The 17,368-nt window shown below is 44.1% G+C and overlaps 1 protein-coding gene across 1 annotated transcript in view; it reads right to left on the bottom strand.

Moving 5' to 3' along the window:
* The window catches only part of FAM184A (family with sequence similarity 184 member A), a 474,419-nt gene that overhangs the window by 197,234 nt on the left and 259,817 nt on the right, over positions 1–17,368 (bottom strand). Inside the window, 1 exon segment of the mRNA XM_029596418.1 lies at positions 9,633–9,794. Within this exon segment, the coding sequence (XP_029452278.1) occupies positions 9,633–9,794 (162 nt within the window).

Below are 17,368 nucleotides of genomic sequence, written 5' to 3'. Positions count from 1 at the left end.
CGGGCAGTGAATGAATTCATTCATCCAGGCGGAGGAGCCGGCTGCTTTCGCCACCGGCTCCTCCGCCTGGATGAATGAATGCGCGCCTGTGCGACCCCTGCGATTCGGCGCTCAAGGCAGTCACATGCCGTGACGTCACGCCTTCAGCGCCGAATCGCAGGGGTCCGCACAGGCGCCCCGCACAGGGTCCGCACAGGCGCCCCCACAGGCAGCCCCCACCGGCAGTGAATGAATGCGCGCCTGTGCGGACCCGGCCTAGATTTAACACGCGACCACCCGCCGCCCGTCTCGAACTAACGCGTGTCCCCCCGCCGCCGCTGCCGCCGCCGCCTGGAACAGGCGCCCACCCGCCCGTGGCCTAGATTTAACACGCGACCACCCGGCTCCCGCCGCCGCCGGTCGCCTGGACCCACGCGGCCGTCTGAAACTAACGCGCGTCCACCCGCCGCCCGGAACAGGCACCCACCCGCCCGCGGCCTAGATTTAACACGCGACCACCGGCCCCCCGGATCCCGCCGGCCGCCTGGACCCACGCTGCCCTCCGACAGGTATTTAAAAATTTTGATTTTTACACTTCCTGGTGCCTGTCATTTCAAATGTCATTTGAAATGACAGTTACCAGCGCACCCAGGTTACTGTATAGGTGCTGTATTAAGCGCCTATACAGTAAAATGGGTTACGCGGGCATAACCCTTCCCTACCGCTTTAAAGCCGCGGCATGCATTTGCATGCGATTAGAAGAGAGAATCGGGGAGTTAGTGAAGAGAACTGTGCGTGCGGGGAGGAAGGGTGCGCCTGACACTACCTCACTGTTTCTACCTCGACCTTACTGTATCGACCTGTTAATGTGTAGAATACATCTGGACTGTGCTTCTACACATTAAGAAAGGTGGAAGGAAAGCAAAATGTATCTGGTTAATAACAGTTTATGGACTTCTCCAAGAATTTTTTCAAACCTTTTTTAAACCTAGCCACACTAGTTTCCTTTATCGCTTCCTCCGGCAATTATTTCCAGAGCTTAATTGTGCAGTGAGTGAAAAAGAATTTTCTCTGATTTGTTTCTCATGTATTAATTACTAACTTCATGAAGTATCCTCTAGTTTTTGTATTATTTGAAAGAGTAAATAACTGATTCACAATTACCCATTCCATTCATGATTTTTCAGACTTCTATCATATCCCCCCCTCAGCCATCTCTTCTCCATGCTGAACAGTCCTAAACTCGTTAGCCATTTCCTCATAGGGGAGCCGTTCCATCCCCTTTATCATTTTGCCCGCTCCTCTCTGTACCTTTTCCATGCAGCTATATATTTTTTTTGAGATGCAGCGACCAGAATTCCACATAGTACTTTAGGTACAATCTCACCATGAAATGACAGAGGTATTATGACATTCTCCATTTTATTCTCCATTCCTTTCCTAATAATTCCCCTAACACTGTTTGTTTTTTTGATTGCCACTGCACACTGAGTTGAGTATTTCAAAGTATTGTCCACAATGATGCTCAGATTCTTTTTCTGGGTTGTAATTCCTAATATGGAACCTAAAGTCATGTAACTACAAAGTGGGTTACTTTTCACTATGTGCATCACTTTGCATTTGACACATTTAATTTCATTTGATATTTGGAAGTCCAATCTCTCAGTCTTGCAAGGTCTTCCTGAAATTTTTCACAATCTACTTGTGATTTCACTACTTGCAATAATTTTGTGTCATCTGCTAATTTGATATTAAAAAACACCAGTCTGAGTACAGATTCCTGAGGCATTCCACTGTTTACCTTTATTCCATGAGAAAACTGACTATATATTTCTAATCTCGCTTTCCTATCTTTTAACCAGTTTGTAATCCACAATAGGACATTGCCTCCTATTCCATTACTTTTTATTTCTCTTAGGAGTCTCTCATGGGGAACTTTAACATCTTCTGAAGATCTAAATACACCATAACCACTGGACATTATCCACATAATATATCAGATTGATGATATATTATATCAGATTGATGAGGCAAGACTTCCCATATATAAATCCATGTTGGCTGTGTCCCATTAAACCATGCCTTTCTATATATTCTATGATATAAGAATATAAGAAATTGCCATGCTGGGTCAGACCAAGGGTCCATCAAGCCCAGCATCCTGTTTCCAACAGAAGCCAAACCAGGCCACAAGAACCTGGCAAGTACCCAAACACCAAGAAGATCCCATGCTACTGATGCAATTAATAGTAGTGGCTATTACCTAAGTAAACTTGATTAAAAGCAGATAATGGACCTTTGTGCTCTTTGTGAGTCCACACACTGTATGCCATAAGGGTTTTAACCTTTCATGGATTACAAACTAGCTAAAAGACAGGAAACAGAGAGTAGGATTAAATGGTCAATTTTCTCAGTGGAAAAGGGTCCATTAATGGCTATTAATCAAGTTTACTTAGGGAATAGCCACTGCTATTAATTGCATCAGTAGCATGGGATCTTCTTAGTGTTTTGGTAATTGCCAGGTTCTTGTGGCCTTGTTTGGCCTCTGTTGGAAACAGGATGCTGGGCTTGATGGATCCTTGGTCTGACCCAGCATGGCAATTTCTTATGTTCTTATGTAAATATAGTTTCTGGAACATGTATCTCCTCAATATCCTTTTCAGTAAACACTGAATCAAATAATTAATTTCATTTTTCTGCCATGGCCTTGTCTTCTCTAAGTGCTCCTTTAATTTATTGATCAACTAACAGTCCAACAAACTCCCTCACAGGCTTCTTTAACAATGTATTACTTTGAGTTTTTTCCTCTACAGTCAGCTTCTTTTCAAATTTTCTTTTTGCCTGCCTTATCAGTATTTTACATTTAACTTGCCAATATTTATAATTTTTATGATTTTTCCTATTTTCTTCAGTTGAATCTTTTTTTACATTTTTGAAAGAAGCTCTTTTGGATAAAATAGCATCTTTCACCTCACCTTTTAAACATGCTGGAAGTCATTTGGTCTGCCTTTGGCCTTTTCTAACACATGAAATACATCTGACCTGGGTTTCCAAGATGAAATTTTTAAACGATTGCATGCCCAATGAAAACTCTACTTTTGTAACTGCACCTCTTACAATTTTTCTAAATATTTTCATCATTTTAGCAAAGTCTCCCTTTTGAATGTTAAATACTAAAGCAGTAGATTTACTTAATGCCCTAACTCCAGTCATTAATTCAAATTTGATTACATTCTGATCACTGCTGCTGAGTGGCTCCACTATCGTTACCTCTCACAACAAATCCGGGATTACACTAAGAATTAGGTAGAAAATTGCTCCCTGTCTCATCAGTTTCTGGACCAGCTACTCCATGAAGCAGTCATTTATTTAATCTAGAAATGTTATCACCCTAGCATGCCTGATGCGACATTTACCCAGTCAATACTCAGGTAAGTGAAATCACCCATTATTACTGTGCTGTCAGATTGGTTAGCTTTCCTAATTTCATCATCCATCTGTTCAATTTGGTCAGGTGGATGGTGTATACCCTCACCGCTACACTTTTCTACATCACACATGGAATTTCCACTCAAAGATTCTACTGTGCATTTAGTTTCTGCAGGAACTTTATTTTGTTGGACTTTATGCCATCCCTAACAAAGCACTCCCTCTCCCCCACCAAGCTGATCCACCCCTATCATTGTGATAATTTATACCCTGGTATAGCACTGTCCTATTGGTTATCCTCCTTCCACCAGATCTCCAAGATGCTAAGTCTACTTCTTCATTCAGTGCTGTATATTTTAAGTCTCCCATCTTAATTTTAGACTTTTGGCAATAGAATACAGACATTTCAAGATATGTTTATTATTTATATATTCAACTGTCTTAGCAGTTGAAGGAGATAATTTGGAATCTTCAGTCTGTTCTTTACTTATAGGCAAATGGGTTACATAGTGTGCTTTAACCTGGTCTGGTAGGTCTGTACAGACAGGGGCGGATTGGCCTATCGGGGCTTCGGGCATGGCCCGGTGGGCCGTCACCCCAATCACGTGACAGGTGTTGCTCGCGGCCACCAGCAGCAGCCATCCGCCTAAGTACTGCTTTTGTATTTTCACCATGGCACCAGCCCCGATTTCATGGGAACGACAGCAGTGTAGGTGGAGGCTGGCAACTGCAGCTGGGCCTTTTCTTCTTCCCACACCTGCCCCCCCTGGTCAGGAACAGGAAGTGACGTGCAGTGGGGGCTGCGGGAAGAAGAAAGCCATGCCATATGAAAAAATAGTGGAGGCCCCGAGCAAAATCAGAAGCAGCCAGAAATTGGCACAGGAGACAGCAGAATTAGCCTCCTGTGGCCGATAGGAATCTTCTTTCTTGGCATGCAGGAACTAGAGGAGGAGGCTGCTGCAGCTACCGTTTGTGCTTTGGGGGGGGGGGGCAGGAAATGAGAGAGAGAGACAGCCAGCCAGCGTGTCTGTAAGTGAGAGAATGTATGTGTCATTGAGAGTGTGCATGTGTAACTGTGAGTGAGAGCATTTGATTGAAATCATCTATGTAAAGTGTGTGAGAGAGCATGCATGTGATTGAGAGAAACAGGTCAGAGAGGTGATGTGTGTGTGTGTATATAGGAGAGACAATGGAAGCGACTGGTCAGGGAGATGACTGGAGTGTGTGTGTGTGTAAGAGAAAAACTGGTCAGGAGATGATTGGTGTGTGAGAGACAGAAACCGGTATGTGTGTGAGAGAAAGAAAGTGATTATGGGAATGAGAAGCCTGTGCATGTGGCGAGAGCTAGCATAGGAGTAAGTAACCTGGGGGTGTGTGAGACACAGCATGGGAGTGAGAAGCCTGTATATGTAAGATAGAACATGGGAGTGAGAAACCTGTGTGTGTGTGTGTATGCATGAGAGAGGTCAGGTAACTGGTGTGTGTGTGTGTGAGAGAGAGAGAAAGAAAGTGATTATGGGAATGAGAAGCCTGAGCATGTGGAGAGAACAAGCATGGGAGTGAGAGACTGGTGAGTGTGTGTGTGAGACAGAGAAAGTGATTATGAGAGAAGCCCATATATGTAAGTAGAACACAGGAGTGGGACGTCTGTGTGTGTGTGTATGGCATGAGAGAAATTGTTCAGGAAGGTGACTGGTGTGTGTGTGTGTGTGTCAAAGACCGTTTGGGAGATGATTGGTGTGTGAGACAGAAACTGGTCATGGGGGCATGACTGGTATGGTGTGTGTGTGAGACACATGGGTACTAAGGAAGAGGACCATGAGTATAGAGCTTAGCTTCTACTGCTGCGTGCCACGGCCTGCATGAAAGGGGAGTAGGAGAGCTGCTGGAGGGGGTAAGTAAAGGTGGCTTTTTAAGTTTATTTTTCTTGATTGACTGCCATTTTAATTATTTAATATTATGTGATGTCTGCTTTTTTGAAATATTTTATTGGTGTTTGGAGAATGTTTAATAGTTTTTATGAGTTAATTGTTGGATGTTATTCTGTTCATAGCTGTTTTGAAACATTTATTCTGCTTATTAGTATAGTTTTACAATTATTTCTGTGTGGGGATCTATAGCTGCTTGCTAGTTCTGTTTTCCTAATAAGAGGTGTATTGGTTTTTAGGGCCTGATTTAATATTTGTAGTGTTGCCTTTCCATAGATAGGGTTGCTCCTGTTTGAGTGTATTCCATAATACAGGTGTAACTGTGTGCGGATTAGTTTATGTGCATTACTACAGATCCTGGGAGTATGTTAGGTCAGTTCTGTGTCTGTTACTGAGATGAGATATTTTACTAGCATGTAAGCGTTTGTATCAGTCTTATTTGTTGCGTTTTCTCAAGAGGACATGCATTGGTAGTAAATTGCTGTCTTTTCATAAGTAGGGCTATTGAGCTTGGTAGTTGGAGTTTGTGTTGCTGTTACTGAAATGACACTAGAACCAGAATACATTTTTTGTAAGGTGAGTTGTAAGAGGAATGTCGTAATTCTGCTTTACATCCATAATTGTGGGTCAGGGGGGTTCCTTGGATGCAAACTGTACTTTTACATTTAGCCCTATGATGCTCATGTGTTCAATGTGTCACGCATGTGAGAACCATCTGTCAGGTGTGTCCCAAGAGAAAAAAGGTTGAGAAGCACTGCTCTAAAGCCCACTCAGACTCTCCTCTCTTGGGCCCTACCTGGATTTTCCCTGACCACCAATGTTTTTTTTACTTATTCACAGACAGAGGGGGAGAAAAGCAAACATAAGTGAGCATGTCTGAATGTATGAGGCAGTGAGGGTGTGTACATCAGCATGTGTGAGTGTTAGAATGCAAGTGTGTCAGTGAGCATGTGTGCAAGGGAGAGAATGACAGCATGTGAGAGTATGCATAAGTCTGAGCATGTGTATGAGCGTGACTGGACAGATGAGTCAGAGTTTGTGTGCCACTGAACATGTGTGAGTGTGACAGGGTGAGTGTGTCAGTGAGCATGTGTGTGAGGGAGAGTGAACGAGTCAGCATGTGTGTGAAAGCATGCATAAGGCCGTAAGTGAGAGCATGTGTGTCAGTAAGCATCTGTGTCAGAGCAAGCAAGCACATCAGTGAGAGAGGGAGACTGTGTGTATGCATGAGTGAGCATATGATGAAGGAATTCATGACCATCTCAAGGTGACTGGAATTAAAAATTCTCAGGTATGGAGAACCGGGGATTATTTTTTATCCTTATTAGTTTTAATTATTGAATATTATTTGATGTCTGCTGTTTTTGAAATATTTTATTGGTGTTTGGGAAGTTTTCAAAAATTTGTAATGAGTTAAATTACTGGAGGTTCTATTCATCAGCAGTTTTGAAATATATATTTTTAGTATGATTTTCCTATTGTGATTGATGTTTTATAGTTCTTGATTTTATTGTTTGATGTTTTATGAGGAATGATGGTATTTTCTGTTTTTCCATTGCTGCATTACATACAGTGTAACTTGTTGTGATTTCCAGTTCAGTTTGTCTGTGCATTTCTGTGTATATTTTATGGTCCCTTTATTCTGTATTTGGTGACTCACCAAATTGTATGTGTAATTGGGTACCCATGGGCCAGTATGGAGAAAAATCCCCCAGGCCACTATTTTCCTCACAATCCGCCCCTGTGTACAGACAAAGCTGCTAGACACATAACCACACAATGTCATGTATATCATAACTGGAGCACTGAAGCTACAATGTTTACATGTTTTCTTGCCAATGACAATCTACCCATTAATCAATAGCCTAACAATATGCCTTGCCAATGGCTAAAGTCCCAATACCCATTCTGGAACACATTACCACACTCCTAGAATCTCATTACATTCAGAATAATGCTGGCAAACACAATGAAACCATGTGAATGTTCCAAACACCTAATTCAAGATTTTTCCTACCTTTGACATTCTTTGAATACATTGGCATTCAATCAACCACATGAATTTTAACCGGCCAATATGCACATCTCCTCCATAAATGGAAAATTAAGGACAAGCCATAGTGCAGCCATGAACTATGGACTTTATAGTAAACCACTGTAATCTGTACTCCATCAATGGAAAAATAGCAAAAATATATACACTTCATCCTTAAGCCCTTCCATGGCTAGATGACCCTGACAATGATATTTAGCACCCAAATATATCACCATATGCAAGAACAGAAGAGAATTTAAAACTTCCAATAATGGAAAAGTTCACCAGTGGTTGACTTTACTTAAGTTAGAAAATTCATCATGTCTATCTTAAATCTCCCTTCCTACAATTTAAGCACATTACTTCTTGCCTTTTGCTCACTGCAGAAATTACTTTATGGGCTGGCTCTGATCTAGTACAGGTATCCCTCCTTGAGATGTCAACCCCTAATAGATCAGAAAAAGAACAGTAAATGGTTGCTCTTTGCAACTGATTCAAACAGGAGCAAACAGCCTAATTAAAATGGAGAATAAGGGCAGGAGATTATGAAAATGGAAGGAGTGGGTAAAGATAATAAAGAAGGACAAAAAGTTAGGAGCAGGGAGTAAAATCCAGGCAAATGTGAAAGGAAAGAAGGAAATGGCCACTCAGTATTTTCTGGCACAGATAGTGGAAGAAATCACTGAGCAGCTATCAGTGATCCTTATCTGTAAGTAGGTCCAAAGTAAGCTTAAACAATCAGGAAAAGACTTCCAATAGTACAATCATGGAAGGTCTGTGGTGTTTCTGTTCATAGCTGTCTGCAGGTATGGAGCATTAGTAGCAAATATTTCCAGGCAGGTGCCATCACAAGCACCAAAAAATTGCTGAGTGAAATCTCCACCTGTGCTATTCTCAGCATGAGCAAAATGTAAACAGGCTGATGTAGTATAGAGCGCTCGGCCGAGCACATGGCTTTACATGTGCTTGCACGCGTGTTTTGGATGCGTGTCCAAAACACCTTATGCAATAAGGGGATCAGCACATTCAAAGCATGCATCCAAAGCAGCATGTAGCTAAGTGCTCATCACATGTAAATTCATGTCGATTGAGGCTATTAGCTACTACCCTCCATGCAAAAAAAAAAAAAGAAGTGACCCCAATGCTGGTTAGGAAAACAAATGTTCAATTAACAAGCATCTGTTTTCCTAACCTGTGGCTGTAAACAGGTTAGCAAAACGAATGCTCGTAAAATCAAGCGTCCATTTTCCTAACCGGCTGACAGCACCTCTCCTTGGTGCCCAATGCTGTGGAGGCGCTAGGGATGCACAATGTTCCCTAGCACCTCTTTTTTACCACTGTGGCCCATTTAAACATTCAACTGGGAGCCCAGTACATAAGTGCACATTAAGAGAGCAGGCGCTCAATCATGAGCACCCAATTAATGCATGCCGATATTACATCGGCCTGCATGTGCCTAAGTTTACTAATAAGCCCAGGAGAGGGAGTGGGCATCTGCCACCACCACCACCACCACCAAATTATCTGATGGGCTAGGAAAAATGAAAGCAGTCAAAGAAATGTAGAATTCAAAGGGGTCCCTTGTCAGACCAAAAATTAGGTAACACTGATCTACTGGCTGCACATTCATATTTCATCTAACACTGAAAAGGTCGTACAACTCAGGACATAGTTTACAGGCACATGCTAAATGGGTGCCATCTGCTGCCTCCAGGGAGTCAACTAAAGTCCTTTGCCAGTCAATAATTCTAGTTTCCCTGTTATAACCATAAGAACATACCTATACTGGGTCAGACCAAGGGTCCATCAAGCCCAGCATCCTGTTTCCAACAGTGGCCAATCCAGGCCATAAGAGCCTGGCAAGTACCCAAAAACTAAGTCTATTCCATGTTGCCGTTGCTAGTAATAGCAGGGGCTATTTTCTAAGTCAACTCAATTAATAGCAGGTAATGGACTTCTCCTCCAAGAACTTATCCAATCCTTTTTTAAACACAGCTACACTAACTGCACTAACCACAGCCATCAAAGCCAGATAGAAGAAAATGAGAAAAAAAAAAAGTACATTAAAAGAAAAAGTATGGGTAGTTAGATTTTGAGAAGAAAGAATACTCTAGTATCTGGAGCCCTACTGGCTTTGAATTTGCCTTTGCATTATTATCATAAACACTGCAGTATCTAATACATCAAAATCTTACTTTTTTAAAAATAAAAGCAGATATATGCATTCTTTGGAATCAAAGTCTGAATATTTATATGATTACCTGAACATTAAACAAAGAATTGCTAATCTCCTGCAGCCTAGTTCTTGTCAGATCCAGTTCTTTCTGAAGTCTGTCTTGAGAATCCTTGAGATTGGAAATGTGCTCTTCTGCCGAGTCAAGGCCCTGTTCACTTTTTTTAACCAGGTCTTGAAGACGATATACCTGTTTCAAAACAAAATGCCTTTCCCATTTAGTTTCTCTATTAACGTTAACTATCATACAAAATGATTTGTATACAATGAAATATTAATGTTTTACTTAGCCTGGTGCTAAGCCCATTATTATATTAGTTGCAAGTGTTGCAGTATTTACTACAATAAATAGAATCACATACTCCAGATCACTTAAAAAGTGAGAACCCTCCATTTCCAAATATATTTAGCTTAATATTTAAAAACTCTTTTTGACTTGCAGCTCTAAAAACGGAACTCTGATCCCAATGTAATAAGGTGCCATAGGCTGTATGTACGTCAGGACATGGTTCTGCACACATTTTTGTAGCATGAAATTCTGTGCACAAACCCAAGTAAAAATGTGTGCATAGCTTAGCAAGCTCACAACAAGATGTGCGGCATACAATGTACTGGACAATAAATAATTATTTGGTTGTTATATTATTTTACATTTGCACACTGTAAAATGTGCAAGGTATTTAATATATAATTTACAGTGTTATAAGGGCTCTGTCGCTCTTACAACACTGTAAATTATATATTAAATACCTTGCACATTTTCCAGTGTGCAAATGTAAAATAAATAATTATTTGGTTGCTATATTATTAGTGTCCAGTACATTGTGTGCCGCACATCTTCTTCTTGTGATTTCCCCTATATGTGTGTGCTGTTCACTCCGCCTCTACTCTGTGCTATAGCTTAGCAAGCTGCCATACAAATCCCATGTTAATCAAAGCATTAGCTATTACTCCCCAATTCAGAGAGGGGTGGATAAACTCATTTTTTTTGAATGCTGGAAATTTAACTTCTGGTCAGATGTGGAGTAATGTTTCAGGGGTTAGTATTAGTCTATGCAGCTGACTTGCGAGTTCATGGTGTCAGGGTCCTTGGGATTTATGTGCATAAAGCATGGTCGGTATTGATCTTGTGCACATAACTTATGAGCATAAATTATAGGCTCTTAACTCATGTTTTATGCGAACAACTCTCCATCCTGATTTCCATTCCCATCTATCTCTGCCTCTACCACTTTCCGTGTCAGTGGGAAGTGTTATGATGCTGCTCACGGAGCCCATCCCGTGAGCAGCCTCTCACTTACTACGGCCCAATACCATCACTGCTGCCGCTTTATCACGGCCAGCCACCACTGACGTCACACTCCATGGCTGGGAGTCCTGCTGAAGTTTCTCATCTTCATGGCCCTAGTGCCACCGCCGGGACGCCTCAGCTTCACGGCAGGAGCCGCTGCCGTCTTCATCTTCACGGCCCTGGTGCTGCTGCTGACTGCCTCCTTCATGTGGCAGGGATGCCGCCAAAGCTGTCTCTTCCACCTCCCAGGCTCCTCCAAGGTGCGGGTGAGTACTTCTCCACATTATTTGAAGGGCCAGCGGCAGGAAAAGCCAGAGGCCCCACCGTCTGACATCATTAGTCTACTCCTTCATCTAGCCCTATAAAAGGGCTCAAGCTTTCACTCCTTGGGGCCTTCAAATCGGATCCATGGTCGTCCATGCTTCTCTCTCCGATCAAGGTCCACCGAGGTCTTCCTATGTCTTGATGGCTTCTTGTTTGATGTTCCTGATCTCCTTCATCCTGATGTTCCTGAAACTGTTCCTCGTTGGAGCTCCTTCGGTGTCCCGATGTTCCATGTCTTGAAGTTCCGATGTTCGTGTTCCAGTCCTGGTCCTGATGGCCTCGTCTCCGGTGCTTTGACCTGCTTCCAGGTTTCCTGCTTGTCCACCCTTCCTGGCGTGCCACCGTCATGGTCTGTGACCAGTCCATGGGGGGCTGTGTAGGGCGCTTCATGGCACACGGTTTGTCTTGTCTGCAGCACAAGTCTCCGGAAGGCTCCTTGTTTTAATTCCGAGATCTGTTCTTGAATCTGAGTTCTGAAGTTTATGGTTTTATTGTTTATATACAGACACATTAACCGTGGCCTTCATAACGGTTTACGGTTTAAATACATTTAGGAAATACAATAAAATATTCAATAAATAGTAATAACAGCTAAAAATTTAAAAAGGAACATCAATAGAAAATGTAGCTGTTAAAAAGCAGTGTAAAAACAGGATAACATTTGTTCATAAGACAGTGCTAAAACAAACTCTACTAAAACTAATAACAAACATTAAAGAACTATTTTTAGACAACTGCCTGTCGTTTATTTTCTGTGTACGCGCACTTAAAAAGCCAGGTTTTAAGTTCGACCTTAAATTTCTTTTTATCTGACATTAGTCTCAAATGTGTTGGTAAGGTATTCCACAGTTTGGATCCCGCTACAGATATTGCACGCTCTCACACCTGACTCAGTCTTGCAGATCTTATGGTTGGAATAGATAGTAAAGCCTTGTTAGCAGATCTTAAATTCCTCTCAGGGTACATGTAGCTTTAATGAAAAGTTCAACCATTCTGTTCTGTCTTCATAGATTAGGTTATGAATTATACATGCGGTTTTGTAATGGATTCGGTGATTTATTGGAAGCCAATGAAGAGAAATCAATACAGGGGTAATATGGTCGAATTTCTTTTTTCCTGTAAGAATTCTAGCTGCCGAATTCTGCAGGACCTGTAATGGTCTAATTGTTGAGGCAGGCAATCCACGGAAGTGTATTGCAATAGTCTAGATTTGCAAAAATAAGTGCTTGGAGAACTGTCCGGTAATCATAGTGATCCAAGAATGGCTTAAGTCTTCTCAATGTTAATAATTTAAAGTATCCTTCCTTTAATTTAATTGCAATATGCTTTCCAATGTTCAGTTCTGTGTCTAAGACAACCCCAAGATCACGAGCAAAATAAGAAGGGGTTATTTTCACATTTTTGTCAAGAATCAAATCGGGAAGACAATTAAAACTACAATTTTCTCTCTAAAAGAATTACTTCAGTTTTATTCATGTTAAGTGTTAATTTCAAATTCTGAGATAGTTGCTTAATAGTTGAGATATAAGCATTAATAATTTGATAAGTGTATTCAATGGATTTTTCAATGGGTTCTAAAACTGTATGTCTTCCACGTATATATAAAGTCTTGAATCCTGAGTCTTGAATCCTGTTCCCGGTCTTCAGAGTACCTTGCGCCTGCTTCTGCCATGCCCAAGACTCAAGCCAGAACCTGCTCCGCTCCAGCGTGGTCCGTGACCAGCCATAGGCAGCTATGTAGGGCGGCAGTACTCACTCTGTACTAATGCCTGAACTCTGAATTCTCGCCTTAGTCTTCCAAGTATCCCGAAACCCTGAGTCTTCCAAGTTCCTGAGTTCCATGTCCCGTCTTATTCCTGCCCTCTGCCCTCCATCTGGCCTCACTCATTCATCGTTCCCAAGCGGCAGATCCAAAAGGGCTACAGAGTGGCCGGTGGGCTACTCTTGAGACCAGCACTGCGTTGCTGGGTCTCACCGGTGCGTGCAGGTGCAGTGGAGGGATGAGACTGCCTTGTTCCAGTTCCTGATCTTCAACGTCTTGACCGTGGTCCAGCCTTGATCCAGCTCCAGCCCGTGTCTGAACACTCACCTCCCATGGTGTGTCTTGGGGGCTCCTCCCTGAGCTCCACCGTGGCCCCAAGGGCTCACATTTCTCTGAGCAAGCGACCGCACCTCCGCGTTCGCAACTTGATTCGAAGGCCATGAGCTCGGTGAGCGTGTGCCTGTGACGGGCTCAAGTTTTCCTGGACTCCTTGATCCCTTGTCTTTTGCAAAGAATTTTTTGCCCAAGTTTTCCTGGACTCTTGATTCCTACTTCAGTCAAGAAATTTTTTTTCTCTCTCTTCTTTTTGGTGTCTGGATTTTTCTCACGATCTGCAGGAGGCGCCTGCATCCAGATCCACTTCAAAGTCCAGTCCGGTCCTGGAACCTCTCTCGACCTGCAGGAGGAGCCTGCAACTGTTCCAGGGACCATCTCTGTTCAAGCCACAGAGATGCTTGTACTTCTTCCTGGGTTCCATACGACCTGCAAAAGGTTCCTGCATCCAGGTTTCAACACTTGCAGTCATTTCAGTCTTTGTTCTTCTGCTGAGCACCCTCGTAAGCTACAGATTCCATAGCAACTCCAGGTCTTTGGGTTTGAATGACCTGCAGAAGGTGCCTGCACCCTAGGCCTGGCTCTGTCTCACCAGTTTGAGTTCAGTCCCCGCTTCACACAACTCTGGCTCTCGCCTTAGGGACTGTTTACAACTACGATCCTGTTTTTGCTCTGTGCAAGTTGGATTTCCAGCCTCTAATCCCATTCCAAGTTCCTAAGATGTCATCTTGTTGTTCCTTCATTATACCAACATGGCGAGTTGTCCTGAATCCAGAGTTCACAGTCATCATCCTCCAGTGTCCTTCACACAGGCTGAGTTGGAGGAATCAGGATTGGGAGATCTTGATTTGTTCATCTCATCTGCTCCCCAGCGATGTTTCTACTGCCAGGCTAAGGGCTGTGATTGCCACCTTTTGTCTCGCCTGATGGGCCTGCATGGTTCTTCTGCTGCAAATCCTCCTGGAAGGACCCATTACAATCAGTCTGAGGACACTATGTCTTCCCTTTACTTGGGATTCAACATCGCTACCCTTGGATCCATTGCGAACTGTTGCTGCCATCTTCTCCTTGAGTTCCGTATCCTCTTTACTTCTGGGAGCTGACCATCAATCTTATACCCTGGAGATCCATTCCTGGAGAAGAGGACTGCTTTTCAAGAGAAACCAAAATCTGCCAGTCTCTCAAGTTGTTTTCTACCATTTTTAAAAGCTGTCCCTGCAAGGATCTCTGCCACCAGCTGCTCTTACAATCCACCTATGATTGGGAAAGAGCATTCAATAGACTCTTGTTGGAATCCGCTGCAGTCTTCAAGCTTTGCCTCCTTGAGCCTCATCACCCACCTTGAAGTGGCTCGTCTGATCTGAGCCTGAGGGATTTTACACCTACCAAGCCATTCTGGGAGACCCCTTATAGGAGACAATTTCCTGTGTAAAGTTGAGTATTTATGTCTATCAACTACCCAGCTCCTTCAAGGAACAATTTACTGTCATATGGGAGCCTGTGTTAATATGCGGATTGTACCTAAAGTGCAATTCCCTCCATCTTACAAAAGGGGACTATTCTAGTCTACCACTGGCTTTGCAAAACTCTAGGGTTGGTAACCCTGACCTTCATTCCACCTGTCAACCTCACGTCCGTGTGCCATCTATCATCAAGATGTATAAAAATATGCCTCCAAGATCAGCTTTCCACCTTCTGAGCAATGTTTGTTTAGACTTCCTAGTTCCACCTGTTGCTCCTTGTACCAATGCCTACCCAAGAGCAAGTGGTAATCTGCAAGTTTGCCTACACATTCTCCTGGTATACCACCCTCACATCTAAGAATCCAGCAATGATGCCCTAATCTCTATCTTCACCGTTGCTAACAGCAGGAAGATGTTGCTTATTCCTTACTTCCGTCTCGACTTACTTAAACAAGAACCGGACTAACACTTCAAGATGCTACCACTCATCTGTGCCTCCAGTTCAACCTGGGTCATGCCTTTTCCTGAGTTTTTTTTGTGTCTGTCATGTCTTCAGTATGTTGCTTCACCTCATCGCTTCAGCTCCTTCCAAGCATTTGGAGATTTTGTGTTTTGACTCCCAAGTTCCCCAGCTCGTATAGAGATATGCCTTCTTGTCTTCACCCATACTGAAGAGACGGAAGAGAGGGTTTTCAGGAGAGGGTGCTGTTACAAACCTGCTTGCGGAGTCCATCCCACGAGCAGCCTCTCACTTACCCTGGCCCGACGCAACCTCAGCTGCTGCTTTATTGCGGCCCGGTCGCCACAGATGCCAAGCTCCATGGCCGGGAGTGCTGTTAACGTTTCTCACCTTCGCGGCCCTAGTACCGCCACCGGGACGCCTCAGCTTCAAGGCAGGAGTCGCCGCAGTCTTCATCTTCGCAGCCCTGGTGCCACTGCTGACTGCCTCCTTCATGTGGCAGAGACACCACCAACCCGTCTCTTTCACCTCCCAGGCTCCTCTAGGCGTGGGCACACGCCCCTCCACATTATTTTAAGGGCCAGCAGTGGGAAAAGCCCGAGGCCCCACAGGATGACATCATTAGTCTGCTCTTTCATCCAGCCCTATAAAAGGGCTCAGCTTTCACTCCTCGGGGCCTTTGAATCGGATCCACGATCGTCCATGCTTCTCTCTCCGGTCAAGGTCCATCATGGTCTTCCTGTGTCTTGATGGCTTCTTGTTTGATGTTCCTGGTCTCCTTTGCCTGATGATCCTGGTCCTATTCCTCATTGGAGCTCCTTAGTTGTCTCCTTGGTGTCCTGATGTTCCGATGTTCCTTGTTCCAGTCCTGGTCCTGATATCCTCGTCTCCGCTACTTTGTCCTGCTTCCAGGTTTCCTGCTTGTCCACCCTTCCTGGCATGCCACAGTTGTGGTCCATGACCAGCCCATGGGGGGGGCTGTGTAGGACGCTTCATGGCACAAGGCCTGTCTTCATGTCTGCAGCGCAAGTCTTCGGAAGGCTCCTTGTTTTTAATTCCGAGGTCTGTTCCTGAATCAGAGTTCCGAAGTCTTGAATCCTGAGTCTTGAATCCTGTTCCCAGTCTTCGAAGTATCTTGTGCCTGCTTCTCTGTCCATGCCTAAGACTCAAGCCAGAACCTGCTCTGCTTCAGAGTGGTCAGTGACTAGCCATAGGCGGGTGTGTAGGGCACGCCTCTGTGCAGGCCTCTCCTGAATCTTTGACATGTTCCCGGTTCCAAGTCTTCACTTTCTCACCTGGAGTCTGCTTCGCTTTCGGCGTGGTCCGTGACCAGCCATACGCAGCTGTGTAGGGCGCACTGCGGTGCAGAACTCACCCTGTACTACAGCCTGAACCCTGAATCCTCGTCCGAGTCTTCCAAGTTCCATGAAACCTCGTCCAGTCTTCCAAGAATCCTGAAACTTGTCAGTCTTCCAAGTTCCACGTATCCTCGTCTGAGTTTCCTAGTTCGAGTCCTATGTCTCAACTTGTTCCTGCCCTCAGCCTCTGTCTGGCCTCACGCACTCGTCGTTCCCAAGTGGTGGGTCTGGAAGGGCTACCAAGTGGCCGGAGGGCTACACTTGAGACCAGAATTGCATTGCTGGGTCTCACCGGTGCGTGCAGGTCCATTGGAGGGCTGAGCCGCCTTGTTCCAATTCCTGATGTTCCACGTCTTGACCGTGGTCCAGCCTTGTTCCAGCTCCAGACCGTGCCTAAACACTCTCACCTCCCACGGTGTGTGTCTTGGGGGCTCTTCCCTGAGGCATACTGTGGCCCAAGGGCTCACATCTCTCTGAGCAAGCGACCGCACCTCCGCGTTCGCAACAGGAAGCAACCAGATCTCTCACACTGCTGCCTCACCACTGGCTGAAGTCTTTCCACTGCTGTCTTCTGCCAGCCCTTCCTATACTCTTCCACAACCTACAAAATATAATCTCCCTTACACTCCCCACTGCCAGCATCAGAGCCTTTCAGCCCTCCTCTTACCACTCCAAACAGCACTTCAGGATTATCAACAGGAAGCTCTGCCTGCATTCCTCCTGATCAGCATTAGCTAAAAGCATTCGTTTAAAAAAGTATTCAGTGGCTGAGG

Source organism: Rhinatrema bivittatum, chromosome 3 (assembly GCF_901001135.1).
Source record: "Rhinatrema bivittatum chromosome 3, aRhiBiv1.1, whole genome shotgun sequence".
Lineage (NCBI taxonomy): Eukaryota > Metazoa > Chordata > Amphibia > Gymnophiona > Rhinatrematidae > Rhinatrema > Rhinatrema bivittatum.
Note: the sequence above shows the minus strand (reverse complement) of the source record. Positions and strands in the feature narration are given on the sequence as shown.